Here is a 26,020-nt window from a genome sequence, read left to right as displayed (position 1 = left end):
TTTTCAAACATTATGCACCAACTAAACTTAACCACATAATAAACATAATCCATGTAAAAACATTTAGGTAGCAGCAATTGGTGGTTTTTTTTTACCTCTCTCCCAGCAACATTTGCCAAAGTGGTACAGTCCCACCAACAACAACAGAGCACCGAATACAGTAGTGGAAATGATCCAAGGTGTGGCATCACAGGTGAAAAGTCTTGTATCTTTGTAAATGTCTGGATTAGTTGCTGAATTATTAAAAGCTAAAAAAATAAGCGGAAGATAAAATGTTAATTCAAGCTTCCTTATACTGAGATGATGTTTAAAACGTTACATATCTGGCATTAAAAGCTTCTAAAAACCTGAGGGACGGACAATCAGACAACACAACAGGAAGGTTATAAAGGCTTCAAATCACCCCTGACACTGAGCCAGCTCTCTGATGATTCTCCAACTCCCGAAATCCCACACTTGTAAAGTCCTTCATCAGACTTGGAAACTCTGTGGATTGTCACGTTTCCTGTGGAGCTATTATGGATGAGATGTCCATATTTATAGAAATCAGTTTTGAAGTTGGAAGAAGCCATCTTGTTTCTGCAGCTCAGAGTCACATTTCCTTCCTCTATTACAGGAATGGCAGGACTCTCCAGGATCACAGAGCCAACTGTATGAGACAAGTCTGTGATTCATGTGACAATAAAATAATTTAAAATTACAAAATATTGTTACCTTGTTGTAAACATACCAGTGACAGTTATGTTGATTTTGTTGCTTCTTTTCCCTCCTTCAGTCTCACACCAGTACTCTCCACCATCATCTGGATAAATATTTGAAATGGTGCAGTATGATCCTGTTGGTGTTTTCATGTTAGTTTTATTACATGATTCTATTTTCCCTTTGAATTTATGAACAACTTGACAATAAAGGACCCCATCACAGTAAAATGTTACTGATTCATATTCAAAGAACTGCAGTCTGTTTGGACTGATTCGAAAGGACACTGCATCTGAGAAAAGAACAAACGAAAAGAATCACTGATGAGCTTTACCTAAATATAGAGAAAACAACATTTCAGGAAAAAAGGAAAATGAACTGAAAATGTGCACCATAACTCTTTATATACATGATCACAAAAGAATACTTTTTTTTCCTACTTTTCATATATTTGGTCCACAAAACACAAAATACTAAACAACATCCATATCAACAAGCAATTTTTTGATACTTGCCAACTTTCTGACCATGTGCACAAAGGACCACAAGAGTCATAACTGAAGAGACAGAAAAGAGATACAAATTATTGAGGCCTACAGTGCAATAATAATAACATCTCAGGATGGCACAACTAAATTAGAAAATATTTTCTGAAAGTTAAAAAAAGTATTACATCTAAACCTCATTATTAAATTTACTAAACTATTTATAATTTAGCTCTAATGTAGAAAAAGAAAAAAGTACGTACACAGTTTGATGCACAGAGCTCTGACCTCCATGCTGTCTTGCTGCTGACTATGTGCACACTTGACAAATGTTAAGTCAGTGAGCAGGGGGTGTTTCCTGTGTGGCTTCTTTCTGCAGCTGAAGCGATGCTAAACATTTTAAAATAGTATTTGAATAAGCTACGTTACATTAAAGTTACCCGCAGTTTCAGATCACTATAAAAGGGGAGAAAACAAACTGCTGCTTTTAATACAACTTGCAGTCATTGCATATCTATCATGTCTGCCTTCTTAGTTTCATGCATCAGCATGTTAACACATGGTTTTCATTGTGACAGTAATAAACAAATCCTCATCATTTATATCACTGTTGTTATTTGTCCTCTCACCCCTACTGTCATACATATAGGGCCTTGGGGGTGGGCACCCTGAACGGAGTCCAGACGGTCTGTTTATTCAGCCTCACCTGTAGTGTCGGTGCCCACCTCTCCATTTTACCTGTTGAGGGGTTTGCCCCTGCTGTTATCCTCCTGGTCTGGGAGGCCTCTGGATTTCTGGGGCCTGAGTCCCCTCCATGCCTGCTTCATGTCCTGGAGGGCAGGACTGTGGCTCCCCACACCTACTATTAGATACTTAAAAGGAGAAACCTTATGAACACAAGCACGCTTAACACTCACATGTTCACACAGGTGCACAAACAGTGATGTACAGACACACTCTTGGGCTTGATCTTGGTCGGCTGCTGACTCTAAACATGTCATGTATTACAGTTTTTTCTGAATGCTTAAACCCTAACTGTGATTCCTGTAGCACAATCTCTAAAACTATTCAGACTTATAGCAAAACCACTCACTGAGTCTGCAAAACTAAAAGCACAAAAACTGCTTTGCACTCAGTTTGCAATTTTGTAACACACACTTTGCAAAACTGTAGGCACAATTCACTGCACAACACTCAATTACCAAATTTCCAACACACTCCTAGCAAAAGTATACACATGTATGGCTATCATTAACACTAACTTGCCAACTGTCTGGCACACTTTCATATGTGAAAACTTTTTTAGATAATTAGTTCACTTTGCAATCAGCCTAAGCACTATAATACAGGTAAGCTGTGTGTGCGGAGTACAATGGAGGGAGCAGAAAGAGTGAGAAGTAGAGGAGGCCGAGGAAGAGGACGTGGAGGTGAAGAAGTAGGATGAAGAGGACGACAAGGACAAGGAGGAGCAAGAGGAAGACGAGGAGGGGGGAGAGGAAGATGAGGAGGGGGGGAGAGGAAGGGTAGGAAGAGTAAGAAATAGAATTGCTGATGACATCAGAGCTACAATAGTGGACCATGTCATCAACCGTGGAATGACCCTGAGGGTAGCTGGCCAACGGGTCCAGCCTAACTCGAGCCGCTACACTTTAGCAAGCACCATAGGGACATCTTGAAATGAGAATCGGTGAGTATAGTCACTTCGCACAAAGATTTGTAGCACTGCCATATGCCAATGAGAAACACACCAATACCATTGATGTGAAAATACTGAAATTGTTACTTTACAGAATTGCTAGATGACCAGATGCTGGGGCAGAGGAAGCATGTTCACTGCAGACCAAGTAACCCATATAGTCATTATGGCGATTGCAAATAATCCTATACTTGGAAATAAACACTTGTGTTTGTTTTGATGTGTTTGAATAAACACCAGTACTTGAAGTTTGGATCCCTCTATGCTTATGGATCTATGACAGAAGTATGAGCTCAAACTGACATAGCCTACCTTGTGCACAGAGAAAGCAAAAGCCAGATGTGTTTTGTATTCATACCATCAGTGTGCAGTTGGCGCATTGTGTGCTTAGTAGATGATGGCTTGTGTGTACTGTTTGATACGGAAACACCATTTTTACGAAGGTGTGAAGAGTTAATCTAGCTGTGTTTGCTTTTGCAAGAGAACTACAATGTTTTGATTATTGGGTGACAGGTTTTCTTATTTGTGTGTAGAGTTTTGCAAAATTAGCCAATAGTTACAAAAAATGTGCCTAAGCAATCAGAAAAAACTGTAATAATACTGTATTCTGCTCAATAACATTTAATATTTCTTATTTACGGTTACTTATACAATGTTGGTTGTTTCTGTGGATTTCCTGCTGTGTTGCTTTTTCTCACATTTTTTTTTCTTCAGCTGGAGGTCAAGCAAATTTATTAGTTTTTTTTCTCTCCCTCTCCTTCTGTTAACTTTCTTCCTCATTCTTTTTTCTTTTCTCTTTTCCTTCTCCTCATCTTGTGTGATTTTAATAACTCAAAATTAAAAAAAAACTAAAAAAAAAACTAATTCACTTCTAATAAAATATGGATAGTGGACAAGTAAAGCAACAGCCAAAATTATCCACTTTTGAAATAAATCTTTTGGGCATTTCTTTGGCCTTCAGACAACAATTCTGATTGTTACACTGCTGGACAGGACAGGAAAAAAAGAAAACAAAAAAGTTAGTCCCACGTGTGGGGAATTTGTTTTGTTACAGGTGTGAACAGTGCAAAGTTGCCTAGAAAAATTACAGAAAAACACTGGAATAAGATATCAATAAGATACCGTACACAATAGAATAGAATAAAATAAAATTAAATACTATGTATAATCAATAAAATAGAATACAAATGCTATATACAATTGAGTATAATACAGCAATGCCAGAAAAGAGTATTGCACTTAGTGTTATTGCTATTGCACATGTGTGGAAGTGTGTGTTTGATCAGTTGAAGTCTTTGTTGTTTGAGTCTGACAGCAGTGGGGAGGAAAGACCTACGAAATCTCTCCATCCCACATCGTGGATGCCGCAGCCACTGAAGGAGCTGCTCAGTGCTGTCAGAGCTATTTGTAAGTATCTGTTTGTACAGCTTCCCTATAGTGGCTCCAGCACATTACATTAGCACAATGTGCAGGTAGTTCTGCATAAAAATAGCTCATGGAAATGTTTTTTTTATGGGGCTACTTTTACTTTCTTGCTTTGCGTACTTTTTAGAGCGTCTACTTTTTCACCTTCACTTGAGTAAAGAAGATGAATCAGTATTTGTAGTTCTATTTAAGTACAGTCTGTACTTTTGTTTTTAGTTTTCCAGTGAGTTATTTTTATTGATGGCAGTTGGGCTAAAATTTGTTCATTTTAGCCCAACTGCCATCTGCTGGTCGTCATGAAATATTGCAAGATTTATTTCTGGGCACAAAAAGTTTACAAGTTTGACAGTGTGTACATGTGCCTGATAGCATCTTTAAAACCATTAAAATATCTGTGTATTGTGATTTCTGTCAATGTTTAAAATAATAATGATTAGGAAATATTGTTTGGTATTTAATGGGCATTATTAAAGTCACTTATTTACCACTTGTTCAGTTGCTTGATAGAAGAGGAAACATTTAAATTAGTGTAAATGACACAGTATTGAACTAATTGGCAGCAAACATGATCTGTGTGATCACATAGCGCAAGAGAGAGAAGACAGGAGGTATCATTAGAGGGAATTGTGTCTGATCCCAATTTTTTCTTAGATCATTGCTGTATTGCAGTGTATGAGCATGTGGGAGTGTGTGTTTACGTATGTTTCAGATTAAATAAAATCATTAATGGAGATTGAGTAAACATAGTTTTCCCTTGCACCTCCTGCGTTACAGTTACATTGGATGTCAGAACTCCAGAGTTGAGTGTGTGCCGGTGGTAAAGACAGAAAGGCAAGGGAAATCAAATTCTGTCAAGCATCCCATATGTAACTATTGTAACTCACAACCTTGTGCTAGAGTAGATCTCTTAAAGAGAAGCAGTTTGTATTCTTTGTGTTTGTGAACATAAAACGAACTATTATCAAAATAAAACGGGAGGTTGAGGATAAACGTTGAAAAATATAGAATACCAATAAAATAAACAACAAAAAACAAAATACAAAGCCTTGAATATTTAACACGTACACAAACAAAGATGCAGGAAATACCAACAAGACAACTAATTTTTGTCAATTCAAATATATCCTATTCTGGTTTTTAGTAAAGAATAAAAAATTATTAATCACCTTGAGGCAACTGTTATTAGGATTTGACGCTATATAAAGAAAACTACATTTAATTAAACCAAATGCTTCTACTTATAGAAACAATCTGTTTGTGCTACTAATCATCGTTTGCTGCAGTTTCCTATATCATGAAAGTTACATTTACAAAAGATTGAACATGAGGTAAATATAACAGGTGGGCTCTGAACATGTCTCACTCTGTGCGTTGAGTCTCCAGCTGACTGGGATAGCAGAAATTAAATAAAAATCAGCGGGTGAAAATTCCCAGAAACTGCATTTCCTCATGCATGTCCTGCAAGTCCAAACTGTTAAAATTACAACTTGTGAACAACTAAAGAAATACAGTATGGTATAAAATAGTGTTTCTAGCTTTCTGTAGCTTAACCTCCTCATTGTGCAGATTACATCTTATTTTTTTTCCATCCACAGACCAGAGAGGGATGTAATCATGGCTCCTTCACCCATCTACAATACTAGCTGTTGTCATTTAACCTGCACCTTCTTGTGCTTGCTTTATAACACTGATGAGTTCCTCATTCATCTGTTTTCCATATTTAAAAAGTCCATTCACATTTTGTGATGAAGCTTTTGTTGATCCCAGTAAACACACCACTTTTGAACTGAAGCTGGAAACAGTAGTGAAGAGACTTGCGTATTTGTTTGTGGCCATGTTTTTCTAAAATAGAAAATTGTTTTTATTCTCTAACATAGTACATGAAAATAATATGTGATAGTGGAGACACACATTTCAGTGCAAAGTAAGTCACAGGTCACTTATGTCCACAAACCAGCCACAAAAAGTGTTGACAGACATGTAGCAGTATATGCTACTTTGCATGTGGTTATCAGGGTTATATGTTAAGTGGAAGTGGGAAAAACTCTGACTCAGCTTATGACTTCTGCTTTCATAAAGTTTTGCCAAACAAATGCAGGCACATGATATTTTTTGGCTGCATTGTATTTCGGCTTTCTAATAGATATTGCTGCAGCATGAAAAAAGACACCACTTCTTCTGTCTGGGTACACGACCACACTTTAGTCAGGGTGTTTAAAGACGGGCTGTCCTCTGTCTATGGGCTCAAATTGTGGCCATAGATATGTTGTACTTGTACATCAAATGCGTAGTTGTGAACTGAGTTTTGTAACCTCGTAAACCACAATATCCAAAAATGTTATGTTTGTGCGTGTTTGTGCGTCCATAGATGAGAATTTGTGTGAATTAGGACCAGAAGCTCAGTAAGCCACCTCTCCGACAGCCAAATCCATCTGTTCTCTGATTGGATTGTTACATTTGTGATTGACATAACATTGACCAATCAGCTGAAAGAAAGGGAAAATTGGGTCAAAATTTGTACTTGTAAGTTCAAACTCACACACAGCCAGGGAACTTGAGCGCAGAGTTTTACATGTAGTTTTTTTTTATAAGATATGAATTGTGTTGAGAACACATACACGTGATCCTGAATCAGAGAAATAGCATTAAATGTTGTGACTGTTGATAGAATCATAATGTATATGTGGTTGTAGTACTGATTAAGTATACTCAATTGCTTAATACTGATCAGAATATAACCAGGTATATTAATCATAAATATGCTTAAGTTAACCAGTATACTGCATAAGAAAATTTAGAACATAATAATGAATCTGAAGACAGGCCTCAAATAAATCACCTTGAGGCAACTGTTACTGTGATTTGGCGCAATATAAAGAAAACCAAATTGAATTAAACTTAAGACTTTGGTGTGTGTGTGTGTGATTGTGTATGTGTGGGTTGCGCAAGACGGGAGGGAGTGAGAAATATATAATTTAATAGAGTTTAACAGAGAACAAGTAAAAGAAAATATTTCTATATAACTGGATTAAAAGGTAACAGCTTGTAACAGCATTCATACACTTACAAAAAGTCAAAGCACATAGATCAAGTTTATTTAAGTTAAAATTTTAAATAACAGACAATTGCTTTTGTTAGCATTTCAATCCAACACTATGTGGGTTTGTCAGGTTTATCTAACTGAATACGCGCATGTTTATAACAATTAATAGACATGCAAATAATGCAAATGGACACATCTATTTCAATTACAAAACAATACATGGCATATTTGGATTGTTTAATATATCAATCAATGAAGAATGGAGGACAGCTTAGCATAGCAGTTGCAATTTCATGAGATTGAGTTTAAATTAGGTGTTGTGGCTCTGATTTTCCCAGAGTGAAGAAGTCCCACAAGCAGCAACAGCAGAGCCACCATTATGATGGTGAACACAGTCCGTAAGACGAGGTAAATATGACAGCCAGGCTGTGACGAGGGGTCTGTCTTGGTCTCTGTGTGATTGATTGAGGAGATAAAAACAATTCATTAATTATTTCAGTGTTCACCTTAGTTATTTACTTAATATTTACATTGGCAAATTCAAGGGCTGAAAAACTGGCAGAAATGCAGTTCCTCTATTGTCCATTTAAGTTGTGAATTTACCTCCATAGACTACCAAACTGTTAAAAAGCCCAGCAAATGAACAATTAAAGAAATATGGTAGAAAAATTATATGTAAATTATATCTGCATATTTTTCCTCCATATGTAGTCCAAAAGTTCTTATCCCGTTTGTTGTTTGTTGTTTGTTGTTTATTATCCAGGACATAATTTTTTTTTCACAGTGGTTTATGATGTCTGATCTGAAGAGAAAATTGTGTAAATGATAAAAAAAATTACTGAATTATTTTATAATAAAAGAGTCTGTTTAATCACACAAAGCAGGAGACTGAAGTGAGCAGTTAGCGATCATCAGCTGATTCATGTGTCAGTCACAAACCCACTTCTTTATTTCCTCTTCTGTCAGACAAATTCACCATAAATTCTAGTATAATGATAAGTGATACAGTTGTACTACTACCGGCATTAAAAAGGAGAAAAACAAGACCTCTTCACTGTCTCACCTGTGACACTCAGCCAGCTCTCTGGGGATTCTCCAGCTCCTACAATGCTGCATTTATAAAGTCCTTCATCATATTTTGAAACTTTGTGGATGGTCATGCTTCCTGTTGAGTTGTTCCTGATGTGGACTCCATATTTATAGAAATCAGCCATGAAGTCTGAGGGAGTTAACTTATTTCTGCAGCTCAGGGTCACATCTTCTCCCTCCATCACAGGAACAGCAGGACTCTCCAGGATCACAGAACCAGCTGAATAACAGGAGTTTTGTATTTTTTTTAATATAATTTGATTAAAATGAATCACAAAATATTGTCTCACTGCAAACATACCAGTGATAGAGATGTTGATACTGTTGCTTCTGATCCCTTCTTCATTCTCATACCAGTACTCCCCACTGTCATCTAGATAAACATTTGTGATGGTGCAGGATGATCCTTTGGGACATGTTTTTATTTTCCCTTTGACTTTATGCACAAATTCACAATAAACAACTCCCTCACAGTAAAAGGTCACTGCCTCATATTCAAAGAACTGTAATCTGTTTGGAAGGATATGAAGAGAAAATGCATCTAGATGAAGAAAAGGAGAGATTTACTTTAGTTTTATTTTTGAATATCACAAATCACAAATTTAAGTTCCAAACACAAACTGATAAATGTTCATGTCAGTTTACTTTTCTGGTACTTACCACTTTTCTGATCATATGCACAAAGCAGGATGATCACACTCATCACTGAAAAGACAAAAACAGGCAACACATTAATAAAGAAAAATAACAAAAAAGAATAACCGCCATACGTAATACTTAAATGTAAAACTGCTGACAAAGCTACTTGTTATTTGGCATTTTCCTCTAGATGAAACTTTTCAAACCACATAATTTTCTAAAACCATTATTAACTTTAGATTTATTACAGTTTAGTTTTAATGTGGAAGTGGAGAAAGGACTCACTGAGTTTGACGCAGAGAGCTCTAAAATCCATGATGTCGTCCAGATTGTTAACAACATTCTGTTTCTGTTTGGCTTATTCGTGCTGCTGATGCAACACTTGGCATTTAAAAGAAGAAGCAAAAATGCTGGTCTAGTAACACTGCAGTTTCAGTTCACTGGAGTGAAATCAGAGAAGAAAGCTGCCTTTAATACAACTTAATAATAATTTAATGTTTCTCACATTCACTTTACTTGTAACATGTGAACAAGTATGTATTAGTATAAAATCCAGAGTGGTATCATTGTTTAAACAAAAAATGCACAGCTAATGGGTTTATTCCAGTACACAACATTTTTCTTATTGTTAAAATCATGAACATACACTTGTGGTGAAGCTGCTTGCACTTATCAGTGTGAATACCTGATTGTTTATGGACATATGAGCACATCAAACAGAGGTACAAATACAAATACTTAAGAGACTGGACATTTTATTTGCAATGATCATTTTCACACAGCGTGTCTATTACATGCACTCCTGAAGCAGCCCAATAAGCATAAAAGTTACTGTACGGCTATCATTTGCTATCATGACGCTTGTTCTGATACATGTAATACATTTATTACCAACCCGAGAGTTTATCTGCTGGTCACTGGACATTCTTCTGAAGTCTTAATCCACCTCCAGCTGAAGATGCTGTAGATTCCCCTCAATAACACATTGGGTCCACTGGTAAAATGTAGTTCTAGTAATCTGCGCTGGATTACTCTGTGGCTTTCTCGAAGGACCCAGATGTAAATCCCCAAATAATGAATTTAAGAACTGAAATTGAATTTTAGAACTGAAACTGAATGGTGAGAAGTGAAATTGAAATTACTGGAAAGAAAATTTTTAAAAATATGAAATACAGTTTGAAAGGAAATGAATTCATTTTCAAAATATACAATTCAATTTCAATTTAGTGACGATTATTTTCAAACCAATACATTGGATTTCAAATTAGGCTAACTCAAATTCAGTTTTAAAAATCATTTAGTCAAGTTACAATTCAGATTCAATCTGACAAATGCAAATTAGAATTTAACTTATTCAAATTCAGTTTCTGATGGCACAAAGTTCTGCCCAAAATATATCATGTAGAAAAACTGATATGTGCTTTTGAAATTGAACTTCTTTATCTTCTATGAACATATTGCTTGGAGTTTCAGTTATTCAACCTACTTAAGATCAAAGTAAGCTGGCCTAGAAGAAAAATGAGTTTGACATACCCGTGTTTTAACTACCATGATTTCTTTTTAGCTATTTAAACATCAATCACTTTCTTTCACCCAAAATTATTTTGTATTATTCATTCTACATATTAGTATTAACACAGAGTCCACATGGAGGCAGTCAATGCAAACTGTTATCCAAACATAGGATCAAATTAACATAGGAAAAAATAAACCGTCTGGTACATTTCTAGCTGTATATTTGTTTGTTGCAATAATATTACAATATTACAATATTATTTGCAATAATGGTTTCAGCGGTACTACTCTGCCTCTTGCCGTGCAACACGAATACTGCAAGATCTTCTCCCAGGGAGATAAAAGAGAAATCCCCACATACTTTGTGTCAAACGAGTGAATTATGGCCGTGTCAAATTATTTATTGCAAAGGAAGTAATAAAGGAGGTAATAAAAGTTTATGACATGTCATAAAAATATTATATTTCACAACTCAGCTATAAATAATAAATTCAAATTCAAATTCAAATGTTTATTTGTCACGTACACAGTCATACACAGTACGATATGTAGTGAAATGCTTGGACAACTGCTCGTGACCTAAAGAAAACAAAAAAGGAAAAGGCTATGAATAAGATAGGAAATAAATATGAAAAATTAAAAAGGGTAAATTTAACTAGGAAGGAATAAAATATAAATTAAGGTTAAAAATGAAATAACTGTACAACACACTGGGAAAGAATAAGATAAAATAAAATAAAATAAAATAAAGATAAAGATAAATAAAGATAATCATATGATCAAACATTGTGATGATAATAATAATAATAATAATAATAATAATAATAATATATGTATAGAAATTATAATTATGTATGGGACAATAATCAATTCAATTCAATAAAACTTTATTGATCCTGAAGGTTGACCCCGAAGGAAATTGGGTTAAGGCTGCCGACCTTTGCCAGCGCCGACTTACCCTTCTGACCATACATACATTACACAAACATCACATGGGGAAGACAGGTCAGAGAGGAATAAAAATGGAAAATGCCCCACATGAGGAAAGATAGAGAAAAAAATAACTCCCCCCAGACTGAGCTCCAACAGGGAGATCAGTTTGAGAACAGAAAAAAACACCTCTGCACATAGCACAAGAAAAAAAAAAACCTCTAAATACGCCAAAGAAACACATGACAAGCAACAGGGGTGGGTAAAGGGTGAGAGACAGCCGATTTAGACAGTACATCCGGGCCTGCAGCCTGTGTGCTGGTCTCCTTGATCCACCGTCAGCATCGGAAGGGAATAAGCGTCGAAGGCGTTTGGAAAGGGAGGGGGGATGAGTGTGTGCATATCAGTGTATATGTATGTGTGTGCGTGTCCAGAGTTCAGCTGAGACAGTGTCCTTCGCCCTGCTAGGCTAAGTAAACAGTCTTCCAGCCAACCCAGGTGGTCTTGCATGGAATGGGAAGAACAGTCTAAACACAGTCGTTATCAGGTGTCTTTTTTTGTTCGGCTCCAGCCTTGAGACCGCAGCTGGCGCCGAGAGGGTATCCGCATGAAGTGATGGTGCTTTTTACTTTAGTTCGAACAGCTCATATGAATTTCAAAGCTGTTCTAACAGTCCAACACTGGTCTCTCAATCTCCCGTTGGAGAGCTGTGAGCTTTCTATGATGTTATCCAAACTTACGTTCCGTGATGTTGTCGTTCTTTTTGCTCAAAGAGCAGGTTCTGAGAACTCACGACTGCAGTGCACTTCCCCAAGATGTGATCGAATTTGTGCTCAAAGGTGTTATTCGAGCTAGCCCCTCCAGATGTAATCCAGTTTTTCACTCAGAGGTCTTGTTCTGAGTATTCACGGCAGCCGTGCGTTCTCCAAGATCTTCTCCGTGCTGCACTCAATGAGCCCATTTTGAGAAACTCACGCCTCGTCCCATCATTTCAATCCCAGCGGGCAGCCTTGTGGGAGTTTGAACAGCTGGTTCCGCTTCCTTCATTCTTCGATAAGCCAGGGCCAAGCCAGCTCCGATCAGCAAGAACCCTGTTATCACGGTTCCGAATAGGTAGATATCTTCAGCAGTCAGGCTCACCCGAGACCAGACTTCTCGTTGAGAAGAGGTGTCAATTGCATTCAGAGACCAGTTGATCAAATCCATAATTCTCTTTTAGGTTTTAGAGAACAGACTGTGAGAGAGTATGTCTGTGAAGGTTCTCAGTCATCCAGGTCATCGTAGTCAAAGGAGCTTGCATAGAAAAGCGTCTGGACTTCTTTAAGTTACTTGAAGACGTTTCACCTCTCATCCGAGAAGCTTCTTCAATTCTAAGGTCAAATGGTGGAGAGTCCCAGATATAAACCTAGTGGGAGTAACCCCCCACGGAGGGACAAAAGGACCCCCTGATGATCCTCTAATCGCCTGAGCCAAGGTGTGAAACTGGGTGTGGGCCCCAATCAGCCAGAGTTTCGGGTGTGTTCATTGTGAAACCTGGCCCCACCTTATCATGCGAATTCCTGAGATCAGATGGCCCAGGATGTGAGTGGGCGTTAAGGCGTCTGGGAAGGGATCTCAAAACTGGATTATAGATGGCAGAGAGTTGGTGTCGTAAACCCCCGCCTCTGTTCAAAGATGGTCGCTCACAGTGGACATAGATGGCTTCTTTCACTCCTCTTTTAAACCATCTGTCCTCTCTGTCCAAAATGTGAACATTGGCATCCTCGAAAGAGTGTCCTTTATCCTTAAGATGCAGATGGACTGCTGAGTCTTGTCCTGTGGAGGTGGCTCTTCTGTGTTGTGCCATGCGCTTGTGAAGTGGCTGTTTGGTCTCTCCAATGTAGAGGTCTGGGCATTCCTCGCTGCACTGTACAGCATACACCACATTGTTAAGTCTGTGTTTTGGCGTTTTATCTTTCGGGTGAACCAGTTTTTGTCTGAGCGTGTTGCTGGGTCTGAAATGCACCGGGATGTCATGCTTGGAGAAAACTCTCCTGAGTTTTTCTGATACACCGGCTACATAGGGGATGACAATGTTGTTGTGTCTGTCCTTCTTATCCTCCCTTGCTGGTGTCTGGTCTTCTTTTCTGTGCCTCTTTGCTGACTTTAAGAACGCCCATTTAGGATAGCTGCACGTTTTGAGTGCTTCCTTTACATGTGTGTGTTCCTTCTTTTTTCCTTCAGGCTTAGAGGGAACATGTTCTGCCCGGTGGTGTAGGGTCCTAATTACTCCAAGTTTGTGTTCCAGAGGGTGATGGGAGTCAAAGAGGAGGTACTGGTCCGTATGTGTGGGCTTCCGGTAAACTTCGATGTTGAGGTTGCCGTTCTCTTCAATGTGCACAGCGCAGTCCAGGAAAGGCAAACAGTTGTCCTTTGTGTCTTCCCTGGTGAACTTGATGTTTTTATCCACAGCGTTAATGTGCGCAGTGAAGGATTCCACTTCTTGTGTCTTGATTTTGACCCAGGTGTCGTCCACATATCTGTACCAGTGGCTGGGTACTTTTCCTTTGAAAGAGCCAAGAGCCTTCCTTTCCACTTCCTCCATGTAAAGGTTGGCTACAATAGGTGACACGGGGGAGCCCATGGCACAGCCATGTTTTTGTCTGTAAAAGCCTTCGTTGTATTTGAAATATGTAGTGGTGAGGCAGAGGTCTTTTTTTTTTTTTTTTTTTTTTTTTTTTTTTTTTTTTTTTTTCCCGTGCTCCTCCAGCTTTATTGATAGTTTAAAATTACATTTCTATTTTCTAGGACTTCAGTTGCACTTTCCTTCCGACTTAAAAACTGAGTACAAGCAAATGGTATTTATACAGTAGTCTAAGTGATATTGTACAAAAATAACATTTTTGATTTTCTGTGAAAACATTTTTCATTCCCAAATAACTCCTAATTCTGCCGTTCTGACAACTGTTGATGTTAAGTTTTGCCAAGGTAAAAAAAAAATAATTCCAAAGCCATTTTAAAAGGAAAAGTCTGCCTTGGACTACCGTGTTACTTAAATTGTAAACAGATTTCTATAAAAGAGCATGTTCCTTTTAACAACTCCAAAATTTTTATATCTTAGTAATATAACATGTAGTTTGTTATCGCCCACTTAGCTGCTGTAGGGCTGAAATGCATCATGTTATGAACTGTTTCCATGTCATACTCTCTTGGCCAACTCATATCCCACTAAAACAAACCAAAATGACCATACATGGAAGTTTGGTTTCCATTTACTCCCTTCTTCTATCTCATTTTACTGAGATACACTTCCACAAGCTCAGAGGTCCTATAGATTCCCATATGTTTAGTCCCGTTTATTCATCATCTCTGGTCACCAGTGGCTTGGAAAGGGGGGTTCTTTAACAAAGCATTATACATAACACCGCTACCAAACTAAAACATTTTTTGTATTGAATGCAGAAAGATATTTTTTTCACCCCTTTCTTTGTATTACATGTCGAGAGGCTCACTGGCCTGGGACTAGCCTCTGTTAGCCAACCTTTGGCCAGTGAAGAGGATTCAGAGAAAATAATACAACCAACCATCAATCTGAAAAAAGGAGGGGCAACAGAGGGCACTGATTATGCGGTGGCTTCAATGGTGCACTCTTTTGCCAGGTGGCCTGCCTTTCCGCAGTTGTAGCAGTTAGTCTCGCTTGCTTTACTGCAGTGTACAGCAACGTGACCAATCTCACCACACCTGTAACATTTCACCTTATCGCACAGCTTCTGGATGTGGCCAAACCCACCGCAGGAGTAGCACTTCTGCTCATTGGCGTGATCACAGTCACGGGCCATGTGACCAGCTTTCCCGCAAGTGTAGCAGAGCTGCTCTCTCTCCTTTTTGGGCTCCTTGCAGTCCCGGGAAATGTGACCACTCCTGTGGCAGTTGTAGCACGCATCCTCAGTTTGGTCACAGTCCCTGGCCATGTGTCCTTGGTCTCCACACCGATAACAGAACAGCTCTCGTCCTCGTCCCCTGCCACGGCCACGCGAACCACTGGCATTAGGGCAGTGCTTGACCCAATGTCCAGAGCGGCCACATCCAAAGCACTCACTGTTGCTGCTCATCTCCATTACCTTGATGGCTACCTAGCTATGTCAGTGTTTACGCCTCCTTCTTTGCGCTACATGCGGTGCGAGCAGGAGTTCCTCGGTGAGGCAGAGGTCTAACAGGGTGCAAATCTGATCGGGTGTGAAGTTGGTCCTGTCCTCCAAGGAGCTGTCTTCTTGTAGTCGTTTTCTGACAGTCTCCACGGCCTCCGTGGTGGGTATGCAAGTGAAGAGAGAGACTACATCAAAGGACACCATGGTTTCATCTGGATCCAGGGTAAGTTTCTGGACCTTGTCGGTGAAGTCGGTGGAGTTCTTGATGTGGTATGGGGTGTTCCCCACGGGACTCTCCACCATTTGACCTTAGAACTGAAGAAGCTTCTCGGATGAGAGGTGAAACGTCTTCAAGTAACTTAAAGAAGTCCAGACGCTTTTCTATGCAAGCTCCTTTGACGACTGTGAGAGAGTGTTCCAGGGAAAAGTAATACAAAAAACACGAGACTAGACAAGGACATAAGAGGCTAAGCAGGGAAGCTACGGGAGAGGAGGAGGAGGAGAGGAGAAAAATGCGACCGCCTTCGTCAAGAGCAAGAGCAAAAAGAGCTCATGTTAGTCATGTTAGTGTGTTCTCATTTTAGTGTTTGGCCTCACGTCTCTTGCAGTGCTCATTATTCTTTGTACTCACCTTTGTGTTCTTGTCTTCCCAGTTGTTTCCTGACTCCCGATACAAACTTGCAATAGCCTTGCTCAACTGGACGCTGGACTCCATTGTATTCCAAACAGCTGGTAAAGACTTTCAGTGTTCTCCGGTCTCACCTGCCTGCCTCCCTGCCTGCCACTGGACTCACCCAGGTCTCATCCCCTCTCGCATGACTCCACCTGCAACCAAGTAAGACTGTTCAGACCCTACAGTTTAGATTAACTCAGTCTAGAACCAACCTTAATCTGTTTTCGCTCTGTTTCAACACCTCTCCGCCACCCTCTCTTGTACCACTATACCCCCTCACCAAGTCCCATGGTCCACCACTCATGTCCCAGGGCAACCTAGTTGAAAGCCCCTACGCCCTTGTACATGGTGCTACACGCCATCTTCTTAGTTCATAGGTCATAGCCTGTCTCAGTTTGTTCTTAGTTCAAGGTCATTGTATTTCACAGTTTCTTTTTTTATCATCTTGTACCCTCACTTTGTTGTAAATAGCACACTTCTTCGCTTCAAAGTTCTGTTTCTCGGCTTGAATCTGTTTTTGGGTCCACTCCATGTTTTGGCTTCCAGCCCTGAGAGGAGCTGGAGGCTGCATGCCCCGCTGGGGGTGTCAAGTTTTCAGTCAAATTCAAGTCAAATTTTGATATAGATTTTGTGTGTGTTTACTGTTTTTTAAAAATTGAATGGATTGACTTGTTAAAAAAATTGATAAACACTACAAACACAGCGTAGACGACATCGCATTCCCCTGTGTATAAGATCAAAGGACGGTGAACTAATTACCAGTAGTTTTTATGAACTTGAGTTGTAGAAAGTGAAGGTGATGAATGGCCATCTTTAATATATAGACAAAATTCTGGAAAAGCGTGTTACGACCCCTCTGCTAGGCATCAGGAGAGGAGTAACATAAACAAGCCCCCCCACACAAACTGAGTAAAGTAAAAGGTTTTAATTTCAAACTTTAAACAGAAAACCAACAGGGCTATTCAACAGACCACTGGGCATATAATTATTAAAATGAAAATTGCGAAAGTAATACCACTATATAAAAGTAATGACAAACACAGTTTTACCAATTATAGGCCTATTTCTCTACTGCCTCAATTCTCAAAAATTCTAGAAAAACTTTTTAATTCAAGTTTAGAAAAATTCCTTGAAAAACATCAAATAATAAATGTTGGTCAGTATGGTTTCAGAACGCAAAGAACCACTTCAATGCCGATAATTGAGGCAGTAGAAGAAATTACTGATACACTGGATAAAAATAAATATGCAGTTGGTATTTTTGTTGACCTCAAAAAGGCCTTCGACACAATCAATCACTCAATTTTATTGGATAAATTGGAAAGATATGGTATTCAAGGGAAAGCTGGTAACTGGTTAAAAAGTTACCTAACGGGTCGGGAACAATATGTTAGCATAGGGCATTACCATTCAGAGAAACTTGGTATTACATGTGGTGTTCCCCAAGGGTCAGTGTTGGGACCAAAACTTTTCAATGTATACATAAATGATATTTTTGATGTTTCTCAAGTACTTAAACTCATACTGTTCGCAGATGACACCAAAATATTTTTCAGTAGCAATGATTATACTGATCTTGTAATGACCGTAAACAGGGAGCTAAAATTAATAAAAAAAATGGATGGACATAAATAAATTATCATTAAATATAAATAAAACTAAAGCAATGTTTTTTGGTAATTTAAAATATAATATAGAATTACCAATTATCATTGAAGGTGTACCAATTGATAATGTGAGTGAAAACAAATTTTTGGGAGTCGTAATTGATAATAAAATTCCATGGAAACCCCACGTCAGACACATAAAAACCAAAATTTCCAGAAGCCTCGCAGTTTTGAACAAAGTGAAACAATTCCTTGATAAAGATGCACTTCGTTCTCTGTACTGTACCCTGGTTCTTCCATATCTTACATATTGTGTGGAAGTGTGGGGAAATACATATAAAAATACAACTAATCCATTAGTCACAGTACAAAAACGAGCACTGCGTATTATTCACAAGGCTGGTTATCTAGATCATACTCACGAATTCTTCTTCAGGCAAAGTTACTTAAATTCCAGGATCTGGTTAATTACAATACATCCATAATTTTGTATAAAGCTTTTACTAAACTTTTACCGGCAAATTTACAAACTAGATTTGAAATTCGAGAAAAGGTTTATAATGTGAGAGGCTTTGGAGAATTCAAATTACCCAGAACTCGAACAACCCGTAAAGGTTTTTGTGTGTCTGTATGTGGTGTGAAAATCTGGAACAGTCTGAGTTTACAATTGAAACAATGCAAAAATATTTATAGATTTAAATTTCTCTAGTTGGTCTAACAGTTGGTCTGGTCACAGTATACTCAATGATGGTTTTTAGTGTGCTCTGTAATGTCTGTTCTCTTACCTTTGCTGGTATGGATTCCAAGAGAGGGAAAAAAATAAATAAATAAATAAAGAAGAGTGTACGTATGTATGTATATATACGTGCATGTGTGTGTAGATATATATGTATGTATGTATATGTATGTGTGTTTGTTACTTGTAATTATTACTGCCTGTTACCTGTGGTAATGCAATTTATAATTTAAATATTCTGTATTCAGTTATGAAGGCTCTAATTTTTGTTTGCGAGCTGCCGTTTAGATGCTTGTATGTGCCCGGGGCTGTTGATGGGTCTGTATGCAATGATGGGCGTAGCTGCGGGAAGTTTATTGTTTTTTTTTTTGTTGATGAGTGAGTATAGGGGTGGGATTTAATAAGTTTTCTTCGTCCCACTCCTTTTTCAGGCAATTTTTGTTTTTTGTTTTGTGCATTTTATGTTCAATATAGGTATTTGTTGTGCCTGAAAATGAACAAATAAATGAATGAATGAATGAATGAATGAATGAATGAATGAATGAATTACATAAAAAAAACAAAAACAGTCAAGCGTAAAAGCTAAGGGTTAACTAAAGCAGGCTGGCGGCACAAAACTCTAATCAAACTCAGTTCAGCTGTATATCAGGTTTAAACAAAGAGCAACACAGCGAACAGGTTTAACAAACAAGCTTCAGATGCAAAGCAGACGAGGAGGACACTGCATGTTCACTTAAGAGCAACAGTTCCCCATAGTGTGAAGGATCTTCAGCCTTTTATACTCCCAGGTGCAGACAATCAGCCAGTCAATTGGTCATGGAGTGGCCATGGAGTGGAGGTCTGGCACACTGTGATCTGCATAAAAGAAGGCTGGCACAGGACTCCCAGCAGCCAGTCATCCACGAGTCCTGGAACACTTAGATTTGCATAAGCACAAAAGGGCAGTCTCACTCTCTCCAAGGCCCAGGGCCATAACAAGCGTATACAGAGGGGAAAGACATATTTCCTTGTGACTAGCCAGCTAAGTTTAATAGCTAAATTGAACCCAGAAAGCTTAAAAAGAACCTAAAATAAAGAACTGTGGCGTAAATAAGGCACGGCGAGTCCACAGGTCACAGTATTAAGCCATCTTTATTGACTTGCATCACACCATGACACACAACAACCCCTGAGTCCCTGTGTTGTAACACGGCGGGGGTGATTGCGAATGCCGTGCAGGCACCGCAAACTACGCCCCACCACAAGAACAAATCCATTTCACTGTTGGCAAGAAAACAAGGATGAGTCAATTGACTGAGGGATTGTCCATTACCCTAAATTCAAACGCTAATTTAAATGTTTCAAAATTGTAAAGCTATTGACAAAAGAATGTAATGAAGTGACATCTGCATAATTGATTTTCTAAAGGAGGGCTTTAAACTCTGCTTTACCATATTATAATTTTGTTAATGCATTAAAAATAGCGTATGAACAAAATGGTACACCATACAAGCGAAAGACATGAAATCAAATGTATCAGTTACAATGTTTCAGTTACATTGTGTTGTAGATTTTATTATGACATACATTAGACATGTAATCATATTTACTCACATAAATTCTGTGTAACCATATATACTCATATATACAAGGCCCACTCACAATGGAGTGTTTTATTTAGGTGAGTCACTGTGTTAAGCATTTAACCTGCATGTTCAAATCTCATGAACCATATATATAGATCATATATATCTACCATTATATTAATGAAAACGTTGTGCCACTTGTATGAATGTTGATCAATACTGTTTGAAAATTTAGCAATGATATGTAACCTTTGATAGTGCTATGGCCAACTGTGACTAGTCCACAATAGGGTTCATTCAGCTTGGCACTGCTAAAGTATGCGCATTGGACCCTTTCTCTGCATGCAGCTGCGTTTAACTGGACTGCAGCCCTTTACATGGCTGTACAACAGAAGCATGCAGAATAAACCCTTACTCAGCATAGATAGCAGTTTATGTCTGCCCTGCGCACCCAACAAAATTTTTGAAGTGATTAACTGTTAGCTGCCTTCCTGCAGACTTTCAGACTCACTTTGGCCATAAAACTGACAAAAGGACCCAATGCAATGATGGATAAAAGACTGGTTTACGAGAAGTTATGGTGGAGGGCAGCGGTCCCCAAACTTTTTTGCGCCACGGACCGGTTTATGCCCGACAATATTTTCACGGACCGGCCTTTAAGGTGTCGCGGATAAATACAACAAAATAAAAGTAGTACCGGTACCGGAAAAAAGAAGATTTATTCATAACACACGTGAAAAGACCCAGGAAAACCGAGTTAACAAAAACGATGACAAAATAACGCTGAAAACCGATAAAAACCCCGAAAACCATACATTTCACACCTGAGCCTCAACTCTCGCGGCCCGGTAGCAAACGACTCACGGACCGGTACCAGTCCGAGGCCCGGGGGTTGGGGACCGCTGGTGTAGGTATCATAAGTGGAAGATGAAAAGAAAGAACAAAGGATGAAAGGGTACCCAACGGCAGGAGGGGGGAATCACTGTCCCTATATAAGATGAGTCCGATATGCATTGGGTAGCTTTTTGCCTGCTCCTTCTTTCCTGTCTGTCTTTTGTGTGTCTTTTCTGTTTGTGCTTTAAGGCTCTACACCCAGGGGTTGCTTCACTTTTCGTTTGTTTTGCTTGTTGTTGTTATTTTTGTTGTAAATATGTTCAATAAACTCTTGCAATGGGAAAATTCTAGTTAACCCTTATATTTAGAATTAGGTGGTTAGAACTTCACTGTATGATTCTGGATAACCTTTTCATGCCTAGATGAAGTATGTGTCAGTATGACCTCGTAAAAAAAAACAAAAACAAAAAAAAACAGCTTAGCTAGGCGTAATGATTTTTCACTATGCTATCTGCTAACTGTTTTTGCTTAGAAGGATGAAACTTAGGGCCAGCGCCAGGAGTTTCCTGGTAAAAGATAGTAGGAGTTGTTCTCTGCCCAGCCACAGCCTGTGGGACAGAAACCTGTTGTAACTGAAAGATACAGAGAGAGAGAGACGCCCCAAGTGCAGAGCTGGCATGACTGTGAACTGTGATGTTTGACGTGTTTTGGCTCTCCAGCGCGCAGTAATAAATAGTATGGCCACAGCTTTTTCCGTGTTGCAGACTTTATTTACACTCTATTGACACTCTAAGAATTCTACTCTTTCCCAGAGAATCTTTTTGAGTGATTTGATTTTAATTGGATCTGAAAAGCTGGACCTCCACAGCGTTCATGGGATAAGGTTACCATATTGGCTTCAAAATTTGCGACCCGACAATTGTTCTTAAACTTAAGGCTAAATACATTTGAAAGCGTATTAAAAGCGTATTAAAAGTGCTATAAAACCCAGTGATCTACAGATGAGAAGATGAGTAGCTAGATGTACCTTGATGTAACATAAGTACAGCAGCAAACTGGCGTCTGTTTTGATCAGCTCGGAATCCGACGTGGTTATTGTGGAAAGGTTATCAGACAAAGACTTCCGAATTCAGCCTCTGCCTGATTCTAAACCTCTAACCCCTCACCAGAAGGCTGTAAACTATGCTGTGTTCTGCAGCATTCCGTGTTCTGCAACACGGAAAAAGCTGCACATATTCAACTCTGTATATTTTATATATTTTATTATTATTATTATTATTATTATTTTATTTTATTTTTTTACTATTTAATTTGTAAAAATGTGTATACACACACACACACACACACACACACACACACACACACACGTAGGAAAATATTTAGTATACACATCCAGAAATGCATACACTATTATATATTGTACATATATTTATTAGTTTCAGGTTGGCCATTCTTGTATTTTGCTCGTTTGTGTTGTTGTGTTTGCACATCTCTGTTGCTTGTGGGGCTCGCACACAAGAATTTCACTCGCATGTGCTGTGCCAGTGTGCCTGCACATGTGATGTGACAATAAAAAGTGATTTGATTTGATTTGATTTGATTTGTTCCTTATTGGCTGTGTCAAAACTGTCCCCGGCTATCTAACTGGTAATGGTTAGGAGTAGGACCACCTCAGGGAGGAGCCCCAGCTTGGTAGCTCAACTGTCAGCCAAGAGTCTTGGGCATTAGCTAAAATCCAGGTAGACGAGAGGGTTCTGGTCTCTCACCGATCACTGGCTTCAAGAGTGGAGGGGGAGTTGGACAGCTGTCGAGGTGGTGGGGGGGCATAACCCCTCAAACAGCTGTGTTACACAGATCAGGTTAAACCTGGCCTTCCCTGATCTCTCACTGGTCAAAGTGAGAACCTGCCTCATTGAAATTGGTTTATTATTCATACGTTTTCTAAAGGGTAGGACCACCTCTATTTTTTTGGTGTAATGATGGCTTGGGGAGGAGTCTTATCCTATGGTTCAAACAAACGGTCAAACTGTCTTACCAGTCCAGACTGGTTGATGTGTGAAAATGCACCTGACACTATCGGAAAGTCTTGCTCTCACACCACCTCAAGTGATGTGCACTTTGTGATGTTCCCTTTTCAGATTAAACAAATGGAAATAAAATGAATTAAAGTCTTCCAGCGGTCCATGCTGCCTTCAGCCCCCCTCATCTTCACTGCCTTCTGGTGTCACAAAAGCTTTGTCAAAAAAAATCAGTTTAATTAATTACACAGCCCCCCAGGCCAGTGTGTAATTATGTTACACACTGGCCTGGGGGGCTGGAGTGCAACACAAGAAAAATAATAAAAAGAAGTAAATCACACAGCCACAGCTTTACAATGACTAGTCGTTTTATTAACTTGACAGGTAGTGAGCGTCAGGGTGGGCATGGCCAAAACAACAAACAAAACACACTGGAAATGAATTAGAACTAACTTACCTATAGTGAATCAACCCCAAAAGAAAATACAAACCTCTAATCTGTCTCCCTACCCGAAACAGGAGAAAAAGGTTGTAAAAGAAACGGCTTCCCACTCCTACAGCTACCATGTCCAGATACGACTCTCTAAACTGCTTTTGCTGCAGCCCAGCTCTGTCACACTCCACGAAGGGCCCCAAACGCGCAGCTCACTGGAAACAGGAAGTAGTAGGAGAGGCTGACGGCCCAGTCAGGTCCCAATTTGTAGCTGGCCTCATTCCCTCTTCCACCAATGGTCAGCCTCCACCTGGAAACTTACATAACACAAACATCACAGAGTACAAACCCCCGTATGGTGTGGCGAGTAACAGCACCACACGGCAACAATGACCTGGGTCATAACACCCCCCCATCTAAAATCAAGCATCTCCATCCTTTAAGAGATGCTGAATCTAGGTCTCTACTCGGGATAGTGCATCGGCCACAATATTATCAGCCCCTCGGAGATGATGAATGTCAATGTTAAAATCCTGGAGCAACAAGGACCATCGCATGAGGCGCTGGTTGTTATTTCACATGCGAGAAAGGAAGACCAGGGGATTGTGGTCAGTATAAACAACAGTTGGTACAGGGCTGGAACTGACGTACACTTCAAAATGTTGGAGGGCCAAAAGTAACGCTAAAGTCTCCTTCTCAATTGTGCTATAATTCATCTGATGCTTATTGAACTTTTTCGAGAAGTAGCACACTGGGTGATCAATTCCCCGGTCATCCTCCTGCAAAAGTACAGCACCTGCACCATAAGCACTGGCATCCACCTCTAACTTGAACGCGCGAGTAAAATCAGGGGCACCTAACACTGGGCACTGCATAACAGGGCTTTGGCTGAGTCAAATGCTTCCTGACAGTCAGAGTTCCACAAAAAGAGGTGTGACGGACTTGTCAATGCAGTCAAGGGAGTAACCACTGTGGCAAAATTTTTGCAGAACCCACGGTAGTAGCCACACACACCCAGAAAATGTTGACGGCGTGTTGTTGGTACTGGGAAATCCAAAATGGCCTGGACTTTGGCCGTGAGAGGGCGTACCTGCCCCTGTCCCACCTGTTTCCCCAGATAGGTAAAAGCATTTTATAACACGCGTTAGCACACATGCACACTCACACACAGATACTCACCACTGCTGTCAAAAAGGTTTTTCACTTAAAATCAAAACACACCATTATGAATTATTTTTCCATACAAAACATCTATACATATCTTATTATTACATATTTTATTGTATTGTTATCATTAATCACTTTTTTGATACAAAGCATGTGAGGATCTCTGTGAGATATAATGCGGCATACAGTTTGTTATTAAAAATATAAAACTATCAATCAAATTGTTTTGTCTTTATTATTTAAAAGACAACAGAAATATATATATATATATATATATATATATATATATATATATATGTGCAACGATACACAAAATTCACGGTTCGGTTCAGTTCGATACTTTGGTGTCACGGTTCGATATTTTTTCGATACAAAATAAATGTTCATGTCAGCGTTAATCTCGTTGAAATGATGTTAACGCCACAACACGGCAAATCTCCGTTAACGAGCTACTGCGGATCGCTCTGTGCGTGGGGCTGGATGGCCAACACGTTAACGAGCAAACTGCGCTAACGCACTAGTTGCCACCAATGTAATTGAGCATTGCGTGGCACATCAGACATGCTGTTTTACTTTTGTCCATGAGGCGCTTACCTTCAGGGTCATACGTCACATGAAAACCAAAATAGTTGCAAACGCCAGATCTGAAGGATCAAGGTTCAAGGTTCTTTATTTGTCACATGCATAGTTATACAAGTATAACACACAGTGAAATGTAGCCTGACACGCTCCTCGACATGTGCAAAAAATTTGGGGGGGTGTAGAGGAAGAACATATATATATATATACATGTATATATATATATATATACATATATACATACATATATATATATACATATATGAATGAGGGTGGGGGAGGTTCAATTTGCCATGTTGCAACGAGAGCTTAACTTCTGTCTCGCTAGCTTGCCCTGCGCTCAGTGAATCTGCGTTCGACTACTCCGCCTAAGCTGCACCGTCGAGCGCAGATCCACTGAGCGCTCAACACAGACAGCACCGTCAGAAGGAAAGTTGATAAAACAAATTAAAAATTTTGTATTGTTTGATACATATGCGTACCGAACCGAAAGCACTGCATCGAACGGTTCAATATTGATACGAGTATTGTTGCACCCCTAAGATATATATCTATATATATAGAGATATATATAGATATATATAGGTTTTCATTTCTTGAAACTATCACAGCTCATGATACATCTGCTTCTAGAAACCTAACCAACCAAAATAAAAGTCTCAAATTAATTAATTAATGAAGTACGTAGATGTCTTTTTCTATTTGTACTACTCATCATCATTGTCTGCACTGTGTCCTGTCTCATAACAATTATATTTAC

The 26,020-nt window shown here is 39.1% G+C and overlaps 3 protein-coding genes and 1 pseudogene across 4 annotated transcripts in view; all 4 read right to left on the bottom strand.

The window, feature by feature from the left end:
* Nucleotides 1-63: 63 nt before the first annotated feature.
* Nucleotides 64-1,479, bottom strand: LOC113015402 (Fc receptor-like protein 5). Its single transcript, XM_026157435.1, has 5 exons — nt 1,448-1,479; nt 1,215-1,256; nt 731-991; nt 404-649; nt 64-248 (listed from the first exon to the last, which is right to left on the bottom strand). The coding sequence occupies exons 1-5, from the start codon at nt 1,476-1,478 to the stop codon at nt 64-66; spliced, it is 765 nt and encodes a 254-aa protein (XP_026013220.1). The 5' UTR covers nt 1,479.
* Nucleotides 1,480-7,459: 5,980 nt separating this feature from the next.
* On the bottom strand, nt 7,460-9,983 carry LOC113019642 (Fc receptor-like protein 5). Of its 2 annotated transcripts, none has more exons than XM_026163409.1 (5): nt 9,972-9,983; nt 9,098-9,142; nt 8,739-8,978; nt 8,412-8,657; nt 7,460-7,800 (listed from the first exon to the last, which is right to left on the bottom strand). In XM_026163409.1, exons 2-5 carry the CDS (start codon nt 9,138-9,140, stop codon nt 7,640-7,642), a joined length of 690 nt encoding a protein of 229 aa, XP_026019194.1. In that variant the 5' UTR covers nt 9,141-9,142; nt 9,972-9,983; the 3' UTR covers nt 7,460-7,639. The 2 variants fall into 2 exon arrangements, with proteins under 2 accessions (XP_026019194.1, XP_026019195.1); XM_026163410.1 differs by lacking the exons at nt 7,460-7,800; nt 9,972-9,983 and adding exons at nt 8,107-8,150; nt 9,362-9,414.
* A 4,264-nt stretch (nt 9,984-14,247) lies between these two features.
* LOC113019644 (cellular nucleic acid-binding protein pseudogene) lies at nt 14,248-15,689 on the bottom strand (annotated as a pseudogene).
* An 8,005-nt stretch (nt 15,690-23,694) lies between these two features.
* Nucleotides 23,695-26,020, bottom strand: part of LOC113015395 (low affinity immunoglobulin gamma Fc region receptor II-like) — a 4,134-nt gene continuing 1,808 nt past the window's right edge. Inside the window, exon 6 of the mRNA XM_026157421.1 lies at nt 23,695-23,831. Within this exon, the coding sequence (XP_026013206.1) occupies nt 23,695-23,831 (137 nt within the window). The remainder of the gene's footprint in view (nt 23,832-26,020) is intronic.

Source organism: Astatotilapia calliptera, chromosome 3 (assembly GCF_900246225.1).
Source record: "Astatotilapia calliptera chromosome 3, fAstCal1.2, whole genome shotgun sequence".
NCBI lineage: Eukaryota > Metazoa > Chordata > Actinopteri > Cichliformes > Cichlidae > Astatotilapia > Astatotilapia calliptera.
This window is presented reverse-complemented; position numbering and strand designations above follow the sequence as displayed.

Bases quoted from the DNA above. Each gene is read 5' to 3' on its own strand.
- LOC113019642 (XM_026163409.1), bottom strand. From the start codon at position 9,140: ATGAGTGTGATCATCCTGCTTTGTGCATATGATCAGAAAAGTG. The intron at 8,979-9,097 runs GTAAGTACCAGA...TTCTTCATCTAG, and splicing joins TGCATATGATCAGAAAAGTG to ATGCATTTTCTCTTCATATC. The intron at 7,801-8,411 runs GTGAGACAGTGA...TCAATCACACAG, and splicing joins GAGCTGGCTGAGTGTCACAG to AGACCAAGACAGACCCCTCG.
- LOC113015402 (XM_026157435.1), bottom strand. From the start codon at position 1,478: ATGGAGGTCAGAGCTCTGTGCATCAAACTGT. The intron at 1,257-1,447 runs GTACGTACTTTT...CTGTCTCTTCAG, and splicing joins AGCTCTGTGCATCAAACTGT to TTATGACTCTTGTGGTCCTT. The intron at 650-730 runs GTATGTTTACAA...TGTCTCATACAG, and splicing joins AATCAACATAACTGTCACTG to TTGGCTCTGTGATCCTGGAG.